The sequence below is a fragment of the Salmo trutta genome, chromosome 39 (assembly GCF_901001165.1).
Source record: "Salmo trutta chromosome 39, fSalTru1.1, whole genome shotgun sequence".
NCBI lineage: Eukaryota > Metazoa > Chordata > Actinopteri > Salmoniformes > Salmonidae > Salmo > Salmo trutta.
The window spans coordinates 11527753-11546703 of NC_042995.1; the positions used below are offsets into that span (position 1 = coordinate 11527753).

Here is an 18951-nt window from a genome sequence, read left to right on the forward strand (position 1 = left end):
GTTGCCAAACAAAGACTCAACAAACTTACCTGAAACTCCCTGTCTCTGCCAGTCTGTCCCTGCATATCTGTCCCCAACTCTGCTGTCTGTGTGCCATCTGTTGTCTGCTCTGCCTAATGACATCATTGTGAAACATTTCCATTAGAATTTCATTTCTTTCTTATGAACATTTTATCAACTAGTCTTTGAGATATTAGGCTACTAGGGTTCTTACTTTGCGTTTTGGTGTACTGAAAAATACTCTGATGTCCGTCTTTTATTTTTCTGCCATTTTTCTACCTGGCTGGCTGGCTGGCTACACACACACAGTGTGTAGGTTATTTACAGTAGGAGATGGGCTGCTATCATCTTATCTTCTATCATTCTATTTGGGCTTCGATCTAAAAGGTAGCTAGCAAATGTGAAACTGATTAAAATGACAAGAGTTGACAGCTGTATGAGTTCACCATTTACACAACATATGCTGCAAACTTTTGTAATTTTAATAGTTTGTTTCATATTGGCTGGCTTCCAACAATAGCTGAATTTGCAAAGCTAGCGAGCACCAATTCCGTTTCAGTGGTGTTTGCTATAATCTTTGCTACCCGGGTTAAATAAAGGTGAAATAAAATAAATAAATAAAAGTTCCCTTGCGACAATTTAGCTTTTGCAACGAGACCATTAAATATATTTAAGACAATGGTAGAAGAGAGTGTAGTTCTGTTCAGTTTGGACTTCAGTTTATCGCTGACCTTATCACAGGGACTTTGAAGCACTAACTTACAGCATCTGCATGCTGATCTTGGAATAAATTGACGATAGCAAAGATTCCATCTTTGACGACGCCACATAAATGGAATAGGTACTAGCTAGCTTAATAATTAATATTTGCGCGCTAGCTCTGCATATTCAGCTAGTGTGTGTGCGTGATTGACTGGATTAACCTCACGTCAGTTACATTCATTGAGTTCCTTTCAGACAGTAGACACGACCCCTCTGTTACCTTGCCAACAAAGGAACTGGCAGTGGATCAAACCATTGTGAGGCAAAGGGTGGGGGGGGTCGCAATCTTTTGAATCTTAAAAAACGCGCTATTAAGTGTCTATAATCAGCACAATTGCTTTCATTGCGTATTATTAATATTATATAAATTACATAGTTATGTTTCAGTGATATATTGGGGGGGACAAATCATATTTTTCCCAGGATGGGGGGGTCGTGTCCCCCCCGGGATTTACGCCTCTGGCTGTGAGTGATGGGAAAAAATCATACTAAGGCAATTACTTTAATAATTCAATGGATATTTTGTTTACAAAGTTGATGAGTAAATTGTCTTGTTTAAAAACAAATGTGACTTCGCTATGGGGCCTTCAATGGGAATTGGGCCGTGCTTCAGCTGAACTGCAGTACCGAAAATGCCCTCTGAGCACAGTGGAAAGCATGCTTATAGACTGGAAGCCTGGCCCCTTGATCCGCAATTAGGGGCGTTCTCTGATATCGGGTGTTTCATGATATCAAGTTTACACTAATTGATGCTCCCCATTGGTCCGTGGCCGTTTTCTTTTGCGTTGGGGACAACAGTTGTTGACAACTGTAGCATTGTAGCTAAACATAACCCTAACCCTTTTCCTAACCTTAACCTCAGTCTCCTAACCACCACGTTAATTATCATAACCTGCCACGTTAGTTATCCAAACCTGCATGGTAAACAAATCCCTAAACCTCACCATTTTCCTAACCTTAACCTCAGTCTCCTACCTGCCACGTTAATTATCCTAACCTGCCACTTTAATAATCCTAACCTGTTATGTATGCTATGTGCCTAATTAAATAATAGTCTCCATCAGTTTCATAACACCGGAACTGACCAATGGCATGTATCATTTTTTATTATATCAGGGAACATCCACATCAAGAAACTGTACAGTAGTTCTCCTACTGGGAGGCGCGGGAAATAGTTGAAAGAGCGATTGGTGCTGAGGAAGCTATGGCAGCCGGTTGAGCTTCATAATGTAATTTACCAGTCATTTACATGTCATTTACCAGGATATCGATTGTAAAGATTAATTGTAGGTGCAGCTGAAAGGTTTTTGGGAGTTCAGGAATTAACATTGGAAGCATTGCAGGCAGTGGTGGAAAAAGTACCCAATTGTCATACTTGAGTAAAAGTAAAGATACTTGAGTCCTTTCCTATCAATGTCACGGTTGTCGTCGGTGAAGGAGGACCAAAACGCAGCAGGCATGCGATTGTTCATTTTGAACATTTATTAAACTTCCAAAATTAACATACAAAAATAACAAAAACAAACAAAACCACGAACAACAAACAGTCTGGCAAAGCCTAAGGCTCAACACAGAACAATCACCCACGAATCACAAACACACCCCAATATATGGGACTCTCAATCAAAGGCAAAGAGAAAACACCTGCCTTCAATTGAGAATCCCAACCCCAATTAATCACCCATAGACATACACTCACTAGATTCTACATAGACATACATAACCTAGACCATAAACCAAAACCCCGGAAATACTAAATCAAACCCCCTTTAAACAAACACACCACCCTGAACCACATAAAACAAATACCCTCTGCCACGTCCTGACCAAACTACAATACTAATTAACCCTTATACTGGCCAGGACGTGACAATCAAGGTAAAAGTGAAAGCCACCCAGTAAAATACTACTTGAGTAAAAGTCTAAAAGTATTTCGTTTAACATGTATCAAACGTAAATGTAATTGTTAAAATATACTTACGTTTCAAAAGTAAAAGTACAAATCATTTCAACTTCATTATATTAAGCAAACCAGACAGCACTATTTTATTGTAGTTTAAATGTACGGAAAGTCAGGGGCTCATTCCAACACTCAGGGTGCGTTCCTAAATTTGCTCTGACTATATTCTCTAATTTCAGAGCACTCTGGTCTGAGGCTGCCAGAGGGAAGAATAATTGATGAAAAACGAACGTTCAACATCATTGAATACGGCCGGTGTCAGTAAACGTCGGCAAAAAACATGTAATTAAATTGTTGCCTGTAGCACAGTTAAAATCACCAATGCTCTGGATAACATGAACACAGCCTAACCAGCTCTGCTAAGGCGAGTAAAATGGTCAGAGTTCTCTCATTTGTACTGGAAGTAGCTAGCAAGCTAGCCAATGTTAACCAGTTAGCTTGGATGCTTGAGGTCAGAACGCTTGAATCAACTCTACTCCCCCGCCAAAGAAGATGAAGATGTTCCTCCCTACGAGGCCCATGAGACTGTGTAGGGATGTGATTTGAATAGGACTGTGACTGAAGATGTTCCTCCCTACGAGGCCATGAGACTGTGTAGGGATGTGATTTGAATAGGACTGTGACTGAAGATGTTCCTCCCTACGAGGCCATGAGACTGTGTAGGGATGTGATTTGAATAGGACTGTGACTGAAGATGTTCCTCCCTACGAGGCCCATGAGACTGTGTAGGGATGTGATTTGAATAGGACTGTGACTGAAGATGTTCCTCCATACGAGGCCCATGAGACTGTGTAGGGATGTGATTGTAATAGGACTGTGACTGAAGATGTTCCTCCCTACGAGGCCATGAGACTGTGTAGGGATGTGATATGAATAGGACTGTGACTGAAGATGTTCCTCCCTACGAGGCCCATGAGACTGTGTAGGGATGTGATATGAATAGGACTGTGACTGAAGATGTTCCTCCCTACGAGGCCCATGAGACTGTGTAGGGATGTGATTTGAATAGGACTGTGACTGAAGATGTTCCTCCCTACGAGGCCCATGAGACTGTGTAGGGATGTGATTTGAATAGGACTGTGACTGAAGATGTTCCTCCCTACGAGGCCATGAGACTGTGTAGGGATGTGATTTGAATAGGACTGTGACTGAAGATGTTCCTCCCTACGAGGCCCATGAGACTGTGTAGGGATGTGATTTGAATAGGACTGTGACTGAAGATGTTCCTCCCTACGAGGCCCATGAGACTGTGTAGGGATGTGATTTGAATAGGACTGTGACTGAAGATGTTCCTCCCTACGAGGTCCATGAGACTGTAGGGATGTGATATGAATAGGACTGTGACTGAAGATGTTCCTCCCTACGAGGCCCATGAGACTGTGTAGGGATGTGATTTGAATAGGACTGTGACTGAAGATGTTCCTCCCTACGAGGTCCATGAGACTGTGTAGGGATGTGATTTGAATAGGACTGTGACTGAAGATGTTCCTCCCTACGAGGCCCATGAGACTGTGTAGGGATGTGATATGAATAGGACTGTGACTGAAGATGTTCCTCCCTACGAGGTCCATGAGACTGTGTAGGGATGTGATTTGAATAGGACTGTGACTGAAGATGTTCCTCCCTACGAGGCCCATGAGACTGTGTAGGGATGTGATTTGAATAGGACTGTGACTGAAGATGTTCCTCCCTACGAGGCCATGAGACTGTGTAGGGATGTGATTTGAATAGGACTGTGACTGAAGATGTTCCTCCCTACGAGGCCCATGAGACTGTGTAGGGATGTGATTTGAATAGGACTGTGACTGAAGTAGTGGTGTGTTATTTATCTATTTTTGTATTTTGTTTTGATGTCGTTGTCCTCCCTCCCTTTATCCACAATGGACATGTATTTGATTCTACAGTTTACTAACCGTACAGTAGGTGGCGGCAGACACCTTATATTTGTGTAAATGTCAGTATACCAGAGAAGAAGATGCTGCTGTTGTATTGTCGTTGTGGGGAACAGGAAGTTCCGGGTAGAAAACGACAGAACTGTGCTGTTATGTCGATAGGGGTTGTGTCCTTTTCAAATGTATTATTGTAGGTATGTAATAGCACGTTTAAACTTTCTAATGTCGAAATAATATATAATATGCTAGGTAACAAATCCGTCAAGGTATTATCACGTTTGGTAAAGGTTTTAATTGTATGTGTTGTTTTGGGGTCAACCCGAGTGAGTGAAAAACGTGATTAAAAAGGATTTTACAAGTCACATAGCTAGACTTTGGGTTTGTCTGAACATAATTTCGTCAAAGTAATTTCATAAAGATTCCACTTATTTGAGTTCGTTTTTACATGTTCTTGGTTTTGTGTAAAATGTTGTTTATGAGCTGGTAAATAGCCTCGTTCGAACCATCTTGATCTCGCGAGTTTACATACACTGTTTCGTTAATGTAAGCTCGCGAGATCAGGATGGTTCGGACGAGGCTAGTCAAATGGCTGCTTCAACGGTTTCGGTCGTCTTTCTAGGAGTTTGCTCGTGGTGAAATGGCGACATGAGGCTGTGTGATGGAGTGTCAAAGTAGAGGGAAGCTAACTGAAGTTATCCTTCACCATTTGGAGAGAGAGGCCAACTGCATGGAATGGCGTCGATTAATGCAGATGATTCAGAGGACCTGTCAAACTCATTCCATGGAGGACCAAGTGTCTGCGGGTTTTCTCTCCACCTTTGTACTTGATCAATGAATTAAGGTCACTAATTAGAAAGGAACACCCCTCATCTGATTGGCTAGGTTTTAATTGAATGCAAAAAATTTAACCAGTGGAGACTCGGCCCTCAATGGAATGAGTTTGACACCCCAGAAACAATGGAAATGGAGAGAGAGTTTGAGAAGCAACAGCTGTGCTGGAATGCAATCAATGTGGGGGACAGTTCTGATGATATGGAGCGGGAGGATGAGGGCCTAGAATGTGAATGGTCTGTAGTGGAAAGACATAGGAAGAACAGAGATAATGATACTGGAAGCAGTGGCTCATGTAGTATAGAAACTCTAAAGAGGCCCAAGGTAGGGAGCTAGAGTAATAATGTGTCACAGTGGAAAGTTGGGATGGTGTTTGAGGAGACCACAGGGCCTCATTTACACCCTATCTGATTCACCAAGGCCATAAAGAGAGGTGAAGTTAAACTGGGCCGCATCCGTGTAAATGAGAACTTGTTCTGAACTAGCCTACCTGGTTAAATAAAGATGAAATAAAAAATGTAAAATGGTAGATTGTTATATCTTGTGCTAGTCAGGTTCAGCAAGGGAAGATTCTTCAAATAGAAAAACTTAATAGGATGAAGCTCAGAAGCCATGTTAAATTGAAGGGAGTAATCTCTGAGGTCCCAGTATCAATGTCCATGTATGATCTTGTTAAAGAACATGTGAAGGGAGACAGAGTGGTTGAAGCCTAAAGGTTGATCAGTAGGAAACAGGGTTAAAGAAGTGAAAGCTTATCAGTGCTGTTGAGTTGTTGGAAGGTTTTGATGGAGCTTCCATGGTTGGTCCTGTAGTAAGAGGACCTTCTGTCAGACTGATGGAGCTTCCATGGTTGGTCCCGTAGTAAGAGGACCTACTGTCAGACTGATGGAGCTTCCATGGTTGGTCCCGTAGTAAGAGGACCTACTGTCAGACTGATGGAGCTTCCATGGTTGGTCCTGTAGTAAGAGGACCTACTGTCAGACTGATGGAGCTTCCATGGTTGGTCCTGTAGTAAGAGAACCTACTGTCAGACTGATGGAGCTTCCATGGTTGGTCCTGTAGTAAGAGGACCTACTGTCATACTGATGGCGCTTCCATGGTTGGTCCTGTAGTAACAGGACCTACTGTCATACTGATGGAGCTTCCATGGTTGATCCCGTAGTAAGAGGACCTACTGTCAGACTGATGGAGCTTCCATGGTTGGTCCCGTAGTAAGAGGACCTACTGTCAGAACTGGTCTTCCTACTAGTCCTGACATGGTTTCGAGGCCTGTTCAGAAATCTTGCGCCCATAAATGCGCTGTGACAACTGATACTTTAATATTGAATAAAATGTACTTCATAGCTTTCATTGGTAAGCTTATCAACATCTTGGATTGTGTAAAGCAGAAATACCAGGTTTAAAATTATCTTGTAAACTTCAGCAGAGTTGTTGGTGGTAACAGATGTTACTGTCGGCATGGTTTTTGATAAGCTGGATAACCTAAGGGTGGATTGTCTCAGCATGATATAAACCCCAATGTTTGCAAACACAGAAAGGGATCTATTGATAAAGTTTATTAGGGGTGTGGGAGGGTTTTTGGGGAAGGGGAGGGTGTGGTAGAGGTTAATAGGGATTTCTTGGTTTTTCTTAGTACAGAATTAGACAGACATGAACCTTAAACGTTTGTTTGAGGACCACCATGATACCATAGGAGGTCTGCATCAACGGACTTCAGTGCAGGTAGTGCCTCATCAGAGAGAGAACATTTCAGTTGCACTACAGTTTTGAAGCTGAATGTAATGATTATCAGTTCTTTACATGTGTACTAATATTCAGACACATTCAGTTGTTTCTATATTTATCTATAGTTCAGGGTTTTCACATGGGGCTTAAAGTAAATAAATATTAGTGCCTGAAAAAGTCCTTGAATTTGACTTGCCACTGTACGACCCCTGATCATTCTTACTATGGTGTGAATGGGAAATACAATTGTTTTATGTGAGTGAAGTAATACAGTGAAGACAAGGTTATTCAGGAAAATAGTACATAGTGCTGCCTAAAACATACTGCAACCTTACTAAATGGTTTTTGAGTAATTTATGTGAGTTGAGAAAATATTCTATATATGTAGGGAAGTATTTAAACACTTGCTTAGGTCCAACCACTGATCTTTCCAAGTATTTTTTTATATGCACTTATGTTGTGCAATTTAAAATGTGTACTTTGTGTCTGTGAGTGAATGTTTTGTCAAGGATTAGCTACCTGATCTACTGAAATTAGTTAATTGAACAAGAAAAAGAGAATATATTTTTACAGGATAAAGTGCCAGAACTGTCGAGACAATATCTTTTGTGTCCGTTTGTCTTTATTACTACAGGACGACTAGAATTAAGTCTGAGGCCGGTAACATCAACAGTGAGGACAAACCCAGCCCTCCTCTCTCCTTCCTCACTGAGTCCAAACCTACAATCACTGGGTCCTGATTGTGACAGTGGAGCCCAGTTTGCACTGCAGGATCCAGAGATGGCATCAGTGAAGCTGGAAGACTGCAGTCAAACACTGGAGCTGAATGTCAACATTAAAGATGAAGAAGAGGAGGAGAAGATTAGGACAACTGTTAATCATGGTAAGAGCTGGTTCTGTCTATAAGTTATCTTCATAAATTAGACCTCCATAAGTTATGACCCAGTCTATTGCTAGGTTGAATTCTGTAATTCTGACATCACACATCCCTGAACAACTCAAGACTTCACAGCGAAGCAACATTTTTAAAAACTTGTAACGCCTGCCTTTACCCACACATTGTCTCGAGAACCTTAAAAATGTTTAATACCCTCAATCAGTTAGTTAGGCATACCTCATTTCAAAATAGGCCATGGCATCATCACTGTCAATATTGAATTATAATTCTTCACGTTTTACCAGTGAAATGACCAAGCTGCGTCTGCATGCCAATCGTTTGATCTCAATCAATTTCATGTGAATATGCATTTAAATCTTCTTAAATTACTGTTTGGTGAGCAAATTAGAGCAGACGGTGTTAAATTATATAGACTTCCTGTATTTTGTTTTAATCAAAGCACATTCTGCCTAATGTCGCGCGCTGTTGAGTTTGGGACGATTCAGCAAACCATCCTAAAATCTCGTAAGAAATGAGGTGTTGTTTTTGTTGTAACAGTAATGTTATGCTATAATATTTGGTTATGTGGACTACTAATTAATCATTAGGTGATCGTCCAAGACATTGATCTAACTTTACTAAACAAACACCATTGTGGCGGCTCATCGCTCCTGCAGCACTACACTCCTGCAGTCTGCTGCACCGAACTAGCGATTGATGCTCACCTAGCCTACTCTTTTGCCTCGCGCAACATTTGGTGAGAGAGAACGAGAGAACATGTTTAGCTGTTTTTATGAAAATCTGGGAACATTTGGCCAAGGAAACATTTCTGGTTGGTCTCAAGGAATGTCACACAGGGAGACTTTTTAAAACAGGATTGAGTGAAGTAGCAGCTAATGCTCATGGAGATCCTAACTATTATTATTATTATTAACCTTTATTTAACTAGGCAAGTCAGTTAATAAGAACAAATTATTATTTACAATGACGGCCTACACCGGCCAAACCCGGCGACACTTGGCCAGTTGTGCCCCGCCCTATGGGACTCCCAATCACGACCAGTTGTGATACAGCCTGGAATCTAACCAGGGTGTCTGTAGTGACGCCTCTAGCACTGAGATGCAGTGCCTTAGACCGCTGCGCCACTCGGGAGCTCATAAGTTTGATGAAATTCCATTATCTTTCAGTCTAATAGGGCTATTTACTTCCTTTTGTAGCTCTTCACCAGCTTCTTGTATGTATATTGTACATAAATATAAACACAACATGCAACAATTTCAACTTTTTTTTTTGTTATAGTTCATATAAGGGGCGGCAGGTAGCCTAGTGGTTAGACCGAAAGGTTGCTGGATCGAATCCCTGAGCTGACAAGGTAAAAGTCTGTCGTTCTGCCCCTGAACAAGGCAGTTAACCCACCCGGTAGGCTGTCATTGTTAGTAAGAATTGTTCTTTACTGACTTGCCTAGTTATTAAATAAAGGTTAAATGTAATTTAAAAACATCAGTCAATTGAAATGAATTAGGCCCTAACGTGTAGATTTCACATGACTGGGCAGGGATGCAGCCATGGGTGGGCCTTGGAAGGCATAGGCCCACCCACTTGGCAGCCAGACCCACCTCAGGTCCTGGGGTGACGTTGTTACACGTGGTCTACGATTGTGAGGCCGGTTGGACGTACTGCCATATACTCTAATACGACGTTGGAGGCAGCTTATGGTAGAGGAATTAACATTCAATTCTCTGGCAGCAGCTCTGGTCGACATTCCTGCAGTCAGCATGCCAATTGCACGCTCCCTCAAAACTTGAGTCATCTGTGGTGTTGTGTAACAAAACTATACATTTTAAAGTGTCCTTTTATTGTCCCCAGCACAAGGTGCAACTGTGTAATAATTATGCTGTTTAATCAGCTTCTTGATATGTCACACCTGTCAGGTGGATGGATTATCTTGACAAAGGAGAAATGCTCACTAACAGGGATGTAAACATATTTGTTCACACAATTTGAGAGAAATATGCTTTTTGTGTGTGTAGGAAAATTTTTGAGATTTATCATGAAACTCATGAAACATGAAACATGGGACCAACACTTTACATATTGCGTTTATATTTATTTGAGAAATATGATATAGGCTTACGTTTCGTTTTTCGCCGCACAGAATATCAGATCTCAACAACGATTGGAGAAGTGTTGAACATAACCAGTAGACTACCACATCCTGATGATTTATAGCTGATACATAGATATTTTATATTTTATATATCAAGTTGTAGAAACATCTCAAGGATGATCAATGGAAACAGGATGCACCTGAGCTCAATTCAAAAGTTTGGGGACACTTAACACCAGTCTCAACGTCAACAGTGAAGAGGCGACTCCGGGATGCTGGCCTTCTAGGCAGAGTTGCAAAGGCCAGTATTATTGCTTCTTTAATGAGCACCCCAGTTTTCAGCTGTGCTAACATAATTGCAAAATGGTTTTCTAATGATCTATTAGCCTTTTAAAATGATAAACTTAGATTAGCTAACACAACCTAGCCATTGGATCACAGGAGTGATGGTTGCTGATAATGGGCCTCTGTTGTCCTCTGTAGATATTCCATAAAAAAATCTGCCATTTCCAGTTACAATAGTCATTTACAACATTAACAATGTCTACACTGTATTCCTGATCAATTTGATGTTATTTTAATGGACGAAAAATGTTATTTACTTTCAAAACAAGGACATTTCTAAGTGACCCCAAACTTTTGAACAGTAGTGTATATTTAATATGTTTTATATATCAAGTTGTAGAAACATCTCAAGGATGGTCAATGGAAACAGGATGCATCTGAACTAAATTTTGAGTCTCTCGTTTTTCTGTTTTTTTTATTTTTATAAATTAGCAAAAATGTCTAAACCTGTTTTCGCTTTGTCATTATGGGGTATTGTGTGTAGATTGTTGAGGATATTTTTTAATTTAATTTTAGAATAAGGCTGTAACATAACAAAATGTGAAAAAAATCAAGGGATCTGATTACTTTCCGAGGGCACTGTCAGACCCCTTCCCATTTTTCCCATTTTGGTACGTTACAGCCTTATTCTAAAATTGATGACATGTTTTTCTTCGTCAATCTACACACAATACCCCATAATGACAAAGCGAAAACAGGTTTAGAAATTTTAGGGACCTCAGACTGGGGTGAAGGTTCACCTTCCAAAAGAACAACAACCCTAAGCACACAGCCAAGACAACGTGGAGTGGCTTCGGTACAAGTCTCTGAATGTCATTGAGTGGCCCAGCCAGATCCCGGACTTGACCCCGATCAAACATCTCTGGAGAGACCTGAAAATAGATTTCCAGAGATGCTCCCCATCCAACCTGGCAGAGCTTGAGAGGATCTGCAGAGAAGAATGGGAGAAACTCCCCAAATACAAGTGTGCCAAGCTTAAAACTTCATACCCAACAAGACTCAAGGCTGTAATCGCTGCCAAAGGTGCTTCAACTAACTATTGTGTAAAGGGTCAATACTTACGTAAATGTATTATTTCAGTTATTTCTAAAAACCTGTTTTTGCCCTTGTCATTATGGGGTATTGAGATGTCATTATGGGGTATTGTGATGTCATTATGGGGTATTGTGATGTCATTATGGGGTATTGTGATGCCATTATGGGGTATTGTTTGTAGATTGATGAGAAGAAAACAAAACTATTTAATCAATTTTAGAATAAGGCTGTAATGTAACAAAACGTAGAAAACATCAAGGGGTCTGAATACTTTTCGAATGCATTGTAGATCTTATTTCATTCTACTGAGACTTGTATGGATGACACCAGTATTGCCAGCATTTGTTTTATTCACTGGGTTATCTGGAGTGCTCAGAGTGTAGACTAAGGAAGTGAAGTAGACAATCTGCCAGTGTTTTAAAGTTCTATGAAATGAGTCTGTGTAGTTTCTAACCCTTGTGATGTTGAGTGGAGGATGATATAGCTCATCATTTTCACGACCTTTGCCTCTTTGTAGTTTTTGACTCCTACCCAGTTTTAGAATAGTTTTATTCCCATACAGCCTACTGAAATTAATACATACACCAACGTTGAAAAATTTAGGGTCACGCAGAAGCCCATTATCAGCAACCATCACTCCTGTGATCCAATGGCATGTTGTGTTAGCTAATCCAAGTTTATCATTTTAACATGCTAATTGATCATTACAAAACCCTTTTGCAATTTTGTTAGCACAGCTGAGAACTGTGGTTCTGATTAAAGATGCAATAAAACTGTCCTTCTTTAGACTAGTTGAGTATCTGGGTCATTTGTCGGTTTGATTACTGGCTCAAAATGGCCAGAAACAAAGACCTTTCTTCTGAAACTCGTCAGTCTATTCTTGTTCTGAGAAATGAAGTCTATTCCATGTGAGAAATTGCGAAGAAACTGAAGATCTCGTACAACGCTGTGTACTACTCCCTTCACAGAACAGTGCAAACTGGCTTTAACCAGAATAGAAAGAGGAGTGGGAGGCCCCGGTGCACAACTGGGCAAGAGGACAAGTACATTATATTGTCTAGTTTGAGAAACAGTCGTCTCACAAGTCCTCAACTGGCAGCTTCATTAAATAGTACCCGCAAAACACCAGTCTCAACGTCAACTATGAAGAGGCGACTCCGGGATACTGGCCTTCTTGACACTATTCTGGTTGGCGACAGTTTGCGCTGTTCTGTGAAGGGAGTAGTACACAGCGTTGTACGAGATCTTCAGCCGTTTCCAGCTACAATAGTCATTTTCAACATTAACAATGTCTACACTGTATTTCTGATCAATTTGACATTATTTGAATGGACAAAAAAATTTGCTTTTCTTTCACGAATAAGGACATTTGTAAGTGACCACAATCTTCAGAATTTATTCATTTATTTCACCACTAATGGTAGTGTATTTATTTACTTTTATTTTTTTAACCTTTATTTAACTTCTGGTTATTGTCCGGAATTTCGGATGACTGACGTGCCCAAAGTAAACTGCCTGTAAACTGCCCAGAAGCTAGGATATGCATATACTTGATAGCTGGATAGATAACACTCTGAACTTTCTAAAACTGTTAAAATAATGTCTGTGAGTGTAACAGAACTGATTTGGCAGGTGAATAACTGAGGAAAATCCATCCGGAATTATTATATTTTGAGGTCACAGGTTTTTTCAGTGCTTGCCTATGGGATACACAAATAGATAGGACCCAGATTGCAGTTCCTATGGCTTCCACTAGATGTCAAGTCTTTAGAAAGGGTTTCAGGCTTGTTTTTTGTAGTTTGTAGTATTTGTAGTTTTCCAATGTGTCCCCCATTTAGAAAAGTAGTCATGTTGCGCGCATCAACGAGAGTGTGCTCTTCGTTATTTATCTTCGCTATTGAACACACTGTTCTCCGTCTTAAATATGATTGTTTATTTATGTATTAGAATACCTGAGGATTAATTAGAAACATAATTTGACTTGTTTGGACGAACTTTACCAGTAACTTTTTGGATTAGTTTGTGTGCATGTTGAACGAGTGAATTACGGAATCAAGCGCGCCAACTAAACTGATATTTTTGGGATATAATGAAGGACTTTATTGAACAAAACACCATTCATTGTTTAGCTGGGACGCTTGGGATTGCAATCAGAGGAAGATCTTCAAAGGTAAGTGATTTATTTAATTGCTGTCTGTGATTTTGTGACGCCTGTGCTGGTTGAAAAAGTATATTGACATGGGGCGCTGTCCTCAGATAATCGCATGGTATGCTTTCTCCGTAAAGCCTTTTTGAAATCTGACAACGCAGTTGGATTAACAAGGTTTTAAATGATGTAAGACACTTGTATTTTCATGAATGTTTAATATTTCGATTTTTGTATTTTGAATTTCGCGCTCTGTAATCTCACCGGATGTTGTTGTAGGTGTCCCGCTAGCGTTTGGACATGCGCCCAAACAGGTTAATTAGTCAAGTCAGTTATTAAGAACAAATTATTATTTTCAATGACGGCCTAGGAACAGTGGGTTAACTGCCCTATTCAGGGGAAGAATGACAGATGTTTACCTTGTCAGCTCGGGGATTCGATCTTGCAACCTTTCGGTTGCTCTAACCACTAGGCTACCTGTCACCCAGTATGGCCAGAAGAGGACTGGTCACCGCTCTGAGCCTGGTTCCTCTCTAGGTTTCTTCCTAGGTTCCTGCTTTCTAGGGAGTTTTTTTGTGGCCGCTGTGCTTCTACATCTGCATTGCTTGCTCTTTGGGGATTTTATGCTGGGTTTCTGTTAAGCACTTTGTGACAACTACTGATGTAAAAAGGGCTTCATAAAATACATTTGATTGACATGTATATCACACCAACTGACTGGTTCTTCTGATGTTCACACAGAATACCATGTTGAGACATTCTCTACAACCAGAGAGCAACAGCAGGAAGATCAGAGAGTTAAGAGGTCTCATCACTGCCCACATTGTGAAGAGATTTTCCCATTTCTATCAAAGCTAAAAATACACCTAAAAATACACACAGGAGAGAAGCCTTACTCCTGCTCTGACTGTGGAAAATGCTTCAAAACATCAACGGTGCTAAAACTTCATCAGAGCACACACACAGGAGAGAAGCCTTATTACTGCTCTGACTGTGGAAAACGTTTTAAAACATCAACTCAGCTAAAGGTTCATCAGAAGACTCACACAGGAGAGAAGCCTTTCTTCTGCCCTGACTGTGGAACTAGTTTCTCTCTACTTTCCCACTTAAAAAGACATGAACGTATACATACAGGAGAGAAGCCATACTCCTGCTCTGACTGTGGAAAATGTTTTAAAACATCAAATGAGCTAAAAGTTCATCAGAGAACACACACGGGAGAGAAGCCTTACGTCTGCTCTGACTGTGGAAAATGCTTCACAACATCAACTGATCTAAAAGTACATCAAAGAACACACACAGGAGAGAAGCCTTTCTTCTGCCCTGACTGTGGAACTAGTTTCTCTCAACTTTCCAACTTAAAATCACATGAACGTATACATACAGGAGAGAAGCCGTACTCCTGCTCTGTCTGTGTAAAATATTTCAAAACATCAACTGAGCTAAAAGTTCACCAGAGAACACACACAGGAGAGAAGCCATACTCCTGCTCTGACTGTGGAAAATGTTTTAAAACATCAAATGAGCTAAAGGTTCATCAGAGAACACACACGGGAGAGAAGCCTTTCTTCTGCCCTGACTGTGGAACTAGTTTCTCTAAACTTTACCACTTAAAATCACATGAACGAATACATACAGGAGAGAAACCATACTCCTGCTCTGACTGTAGAAAATGTTTTAAAACATCAAATGAGCTAAAAGTTCATCAGAGAACACACACAGGAGAGAAGCCTTATGTCTGCTCTGACTGTGGAACTAGTTTCTCTCAACTTTCCAACTTAAAATCACATGAACGTATACATACAGGGGAGAAGCCATACTCCTGCTCTGACTGTAGAAAATGTTTTAAAACATCAAATGAGCTAAAAGTTCATCACAGAACACACACAGGAGAGAAGCCTTATTACTGCTCTGACTGTGGAAAATGTTTTAAAGCATTAAATGAGCTAAAAGTTCATCAGAGAACACACACAGGAGAGAAGCCTTACGTCTGCTCTGACTGTGTAAAATGCTTCAAAACATCAGCTGAGCTAAAAGTTCATCAGAGAACACACACAGGAGAGAAGCCTTATTCCTGCTCTGACTGTGGAAGATGTTTAAAAACATCAAATGAGCTAAAAGTTCATCAGAGAACACACACAGGAGAGAAGCCTTACGTCTGCTCTGACTGTGGAAAATGCTTCACAACATCAACTCATCTAAAAGTTCATCATAGAACACACACAGGAGAGAAGCCTTATTCCTGCTCTGACTGTGTAAAATGTTTTAAAACATCAAATGAGCTAAAAGTTCACCAGAGAACACACACAGGAGAGAAGCCTTTCTTCTGCTCTGACTGTTTAAAATGTTTTAAAACATCAACTCATCTAAAAGTTCATAAGAGAACACATACAGGAGAAAAGCCTTACTCCTGTTCTGACTGTGGGGTAAGTTTCTCTCGACTGGATGCCTTAAAAACACATCAACATATACATGAAGGAGAGAAGCCATACTCCTGCTCTGCCTGTGTAAAATGCTTCAAAACAGCAACTGAGCTAAAAGTTCATCAGAGAACACACGAATGAGAGAAGCCTGCTTATGTCTGCTCCGACTTTTGGGTGAGTTTCTCTCACCATAGCAACTTAACACAACAATGTATACACACAGGGGAGAAGCCTTACTCCTTCTCTGTGGAGGGGTGGGCGTGTAAGTCAAACTTCTAGCCAAAGGCTGCATGTTTGAATCTCATCAAGGAGGACTTTAGCATTTTAGCTTATTAGCAACTTTGCAACTACTTACTACTTTGTAGCTATGTTAGCATGTTAGCTTATAATGCAACTACTTAGCATGTTAGCTAACCTTTCCCCTAAACCCATTTAACTCTACCTTAAACGCCTCACCCCTAACCTAGCTAACGTTAGCAACAACAAATTGGAATTCGTAACATATCATACATATTACAAGTTCGTAACATTGTATGAATAGCAATGTGTAAAATAACATACGAATTGTAATTCATAACATACGATACGTCCTACAAGTCGTATTATACTGAACAACAATCTAAACGCAACAATTTCAAAGATTTACAGTTTGTAAGTCTGTAAGTTTGTAAGTCTTTGAAATTGCAATCCTGCAGGTGAAGAGGTCCTGGGCTGTCGTGGTTACATGTGATCTGCAATTGTGAGGCCGGTTGGATGTATTGCCAAATTCTTTAAAAGGACATTAAAGGTGGCTTATGGTAGAGATATAATTATTGAGTTCTCTGGCAACATCTATGGTGGACATTCCTGCAGTCATCATGACAATTGCACATTCCCTAAACTTGAGACATCTGTGACATTGTGTTGTGTGGCCTTTTATTGTCCCCCAGCACAAGGTGCACCTGTGTAATGATAATGCTGTTCATCAGCATCTTGATATGCCACACCTGTCAGGTGGATGGATTATCTTGACAAAGGCTGAAATGCTCACTAACAGGGATATAAACAAATTTGTGCACAACATTTGAGAGAAATAAGCTTTTTGTGCATATGGAACATTTCTGGAATCTTTTCTTTCAGCTCATGAAACCAACACTTTACATGTTTAGTTTATATTTTAGTTCAGTTTTTATTGGTAGGCCGTTGTAATGTAACCTAACATACTAAATGGAGTGGCACGGATGTTTTTGTAACATTTAATAAGTTTTGCTCTGAGACCAGGTTGTCCCTATGCAGTATTCTGTGGGGATGAGCTAGTAGACATTTTTTTATTGAACCTTTATTTAACTAGGCAAGTCAGTTAAACCTGTTGGGGACACCCCTTCCGTTATTATCCCCGTAACGGTATTGCTTGACAAGATACATGGCGGCAAATTCAAAACAGCAAAAATCTAATAATTTCAATTTCTCAAACAATCAACTATTTTACACCATTTGAAAGATAAACATCTCCTTAATCCAACCACATTGTCCGATTTCAAAGAGGCTTTACGGCGAAAGCATAAAGTTAGATTATGTTAGGAGAGTACATGACAAAAAATTACACACAGCCATTTTCAATGCAAGGACAGGCGTCACCAAAAGCAGAAAACCAGCTAAAATTATGCACTAACCTTTGACAATCTTCATCAGATGACACTCCTAGGACATTATGTTAGACAATACATGTATTTTTTGTTCTATCGAGTTTATATTTATATCCAAAAACAGCATTTTACATCGGCGCGTGACGTTCAGAAAATGTTTCTCCCTCAAAACTGCCGGTGAATTTACAAAAATACTCATTATAAACGTTGATAAAATATTAAACTATTATTCAAAGAATTATAGATTAACATCTCCTGAATGCAACCACATTGACAGATTTCAAAATAACTTTACTGGGAAAGCACATTTTGCAATAATCTGAGTACTGTGCTCAGAAAAATACACTAGGCAATACAGATAGCCGCCATTTTGGAGTCATCTAAATGCATAAATAACATTAGAAATATTCACTTACCTTTAATAATCTTCATCAGAAGGCACTTCCAGGAATCCCAGGTCCACAACATATGTTGTTTTGTTCGATAAAGTTCATAATTTATGTCCTAATAACTCCATGTTGTTAGCGCGTTCAGTAAGGTACTCAAAATGTAGGACGCGCGAGGAAAGTGTCACGACGAAAAGTAAAAAAAAAAGATCTATTTACGTTCGTTCAAACATGTCAAACGTTGTATAGCATCAATCTTTAGGGCCATTTTAACGTGAAACTTCAGTAACATTTCAACCGGACGGTTCCTGTGTCTTGAAAAACGTTTTGGAACAGAGGTTCCTCCCTCATGAACACGCGCCAATGAAGTGATGTCATTCCCTGGGTTACCAACTTCCCAGCCTTCTCATTCGGTCTCTGTTCATCATAGACGCCTCAAACAACTTTCTAAAGACTGTTGACATCTAGTGGAAGCCATAGGAAGTGCAAAATTAATCCTTAGTCTCTGTGTGTTCCATTGGCAATGACTTGAAAAAAGTACAGCCACAAGGTTTTCATTTCCTGCTTGTATTTTTCTCAGGTTTTTGCCTGCCATATGAGTTCTGTTATACTTACAGACACCATTCAAACAGTTTTAGAAACTTCAGAGTGTTTTCTATCCAAATCTACTAATAATATGCATATTCTAGTTTCTGGGCCAGAGTAGTAACCTGTTCAAATTGGGTACGTTTTTCATCCGGCCGTGAAAATACTGCCCCCTAGCCCCAACAGGTTTTAAGAACAAATTCTTATTTACAATGATGGCCTAGGAACAGTGGATTAACTGCCTTGTTCAGA

General features: G+C 40.1%; 1 protein-coding gene across 2 annotated transcripts; it reads left to right on the forward strand.

Annotated features, from left to right (window-relative positions):
- The first annotated feature begins 4750 nt into the window (after positions 1 to 4750).
- Positions 4751 to 17043, forward strand: LOC115179503 (oocyte zinc finger protein XlCOF6-like). 2 transcript variants are annotated; one of them, XM_029741089.1, is made up of 3 exons: positions 4751 to 4808; positions 7805 to 8053; positions 14422 to 17043. In XM_029741089.1, exons 2-3 carry the CDS (start codon positions 7951 to 7953, stop codon positions 16242 to 16244), a joined length of 1926 nt encoding a protein of 641 aa, XP_029596949.1. In that variant the 5' UTR covers positions 4751 to 4808; positions 7805 to 7950; the 3' UTR covers positions 16245 to 17043. The 2 variants fall into 2 exon arrangements, with proteins under 2 accessions (XP_029596949.1, XP_029596950.1); XM_029741090.1 differs by lacking the exon at positions 4751 to 4808 and adding an exon at positions 6860 to 7167.
- The last annotated feature ends 1908 nt before the right edge of the window (positions 17044 to 18951 follow it).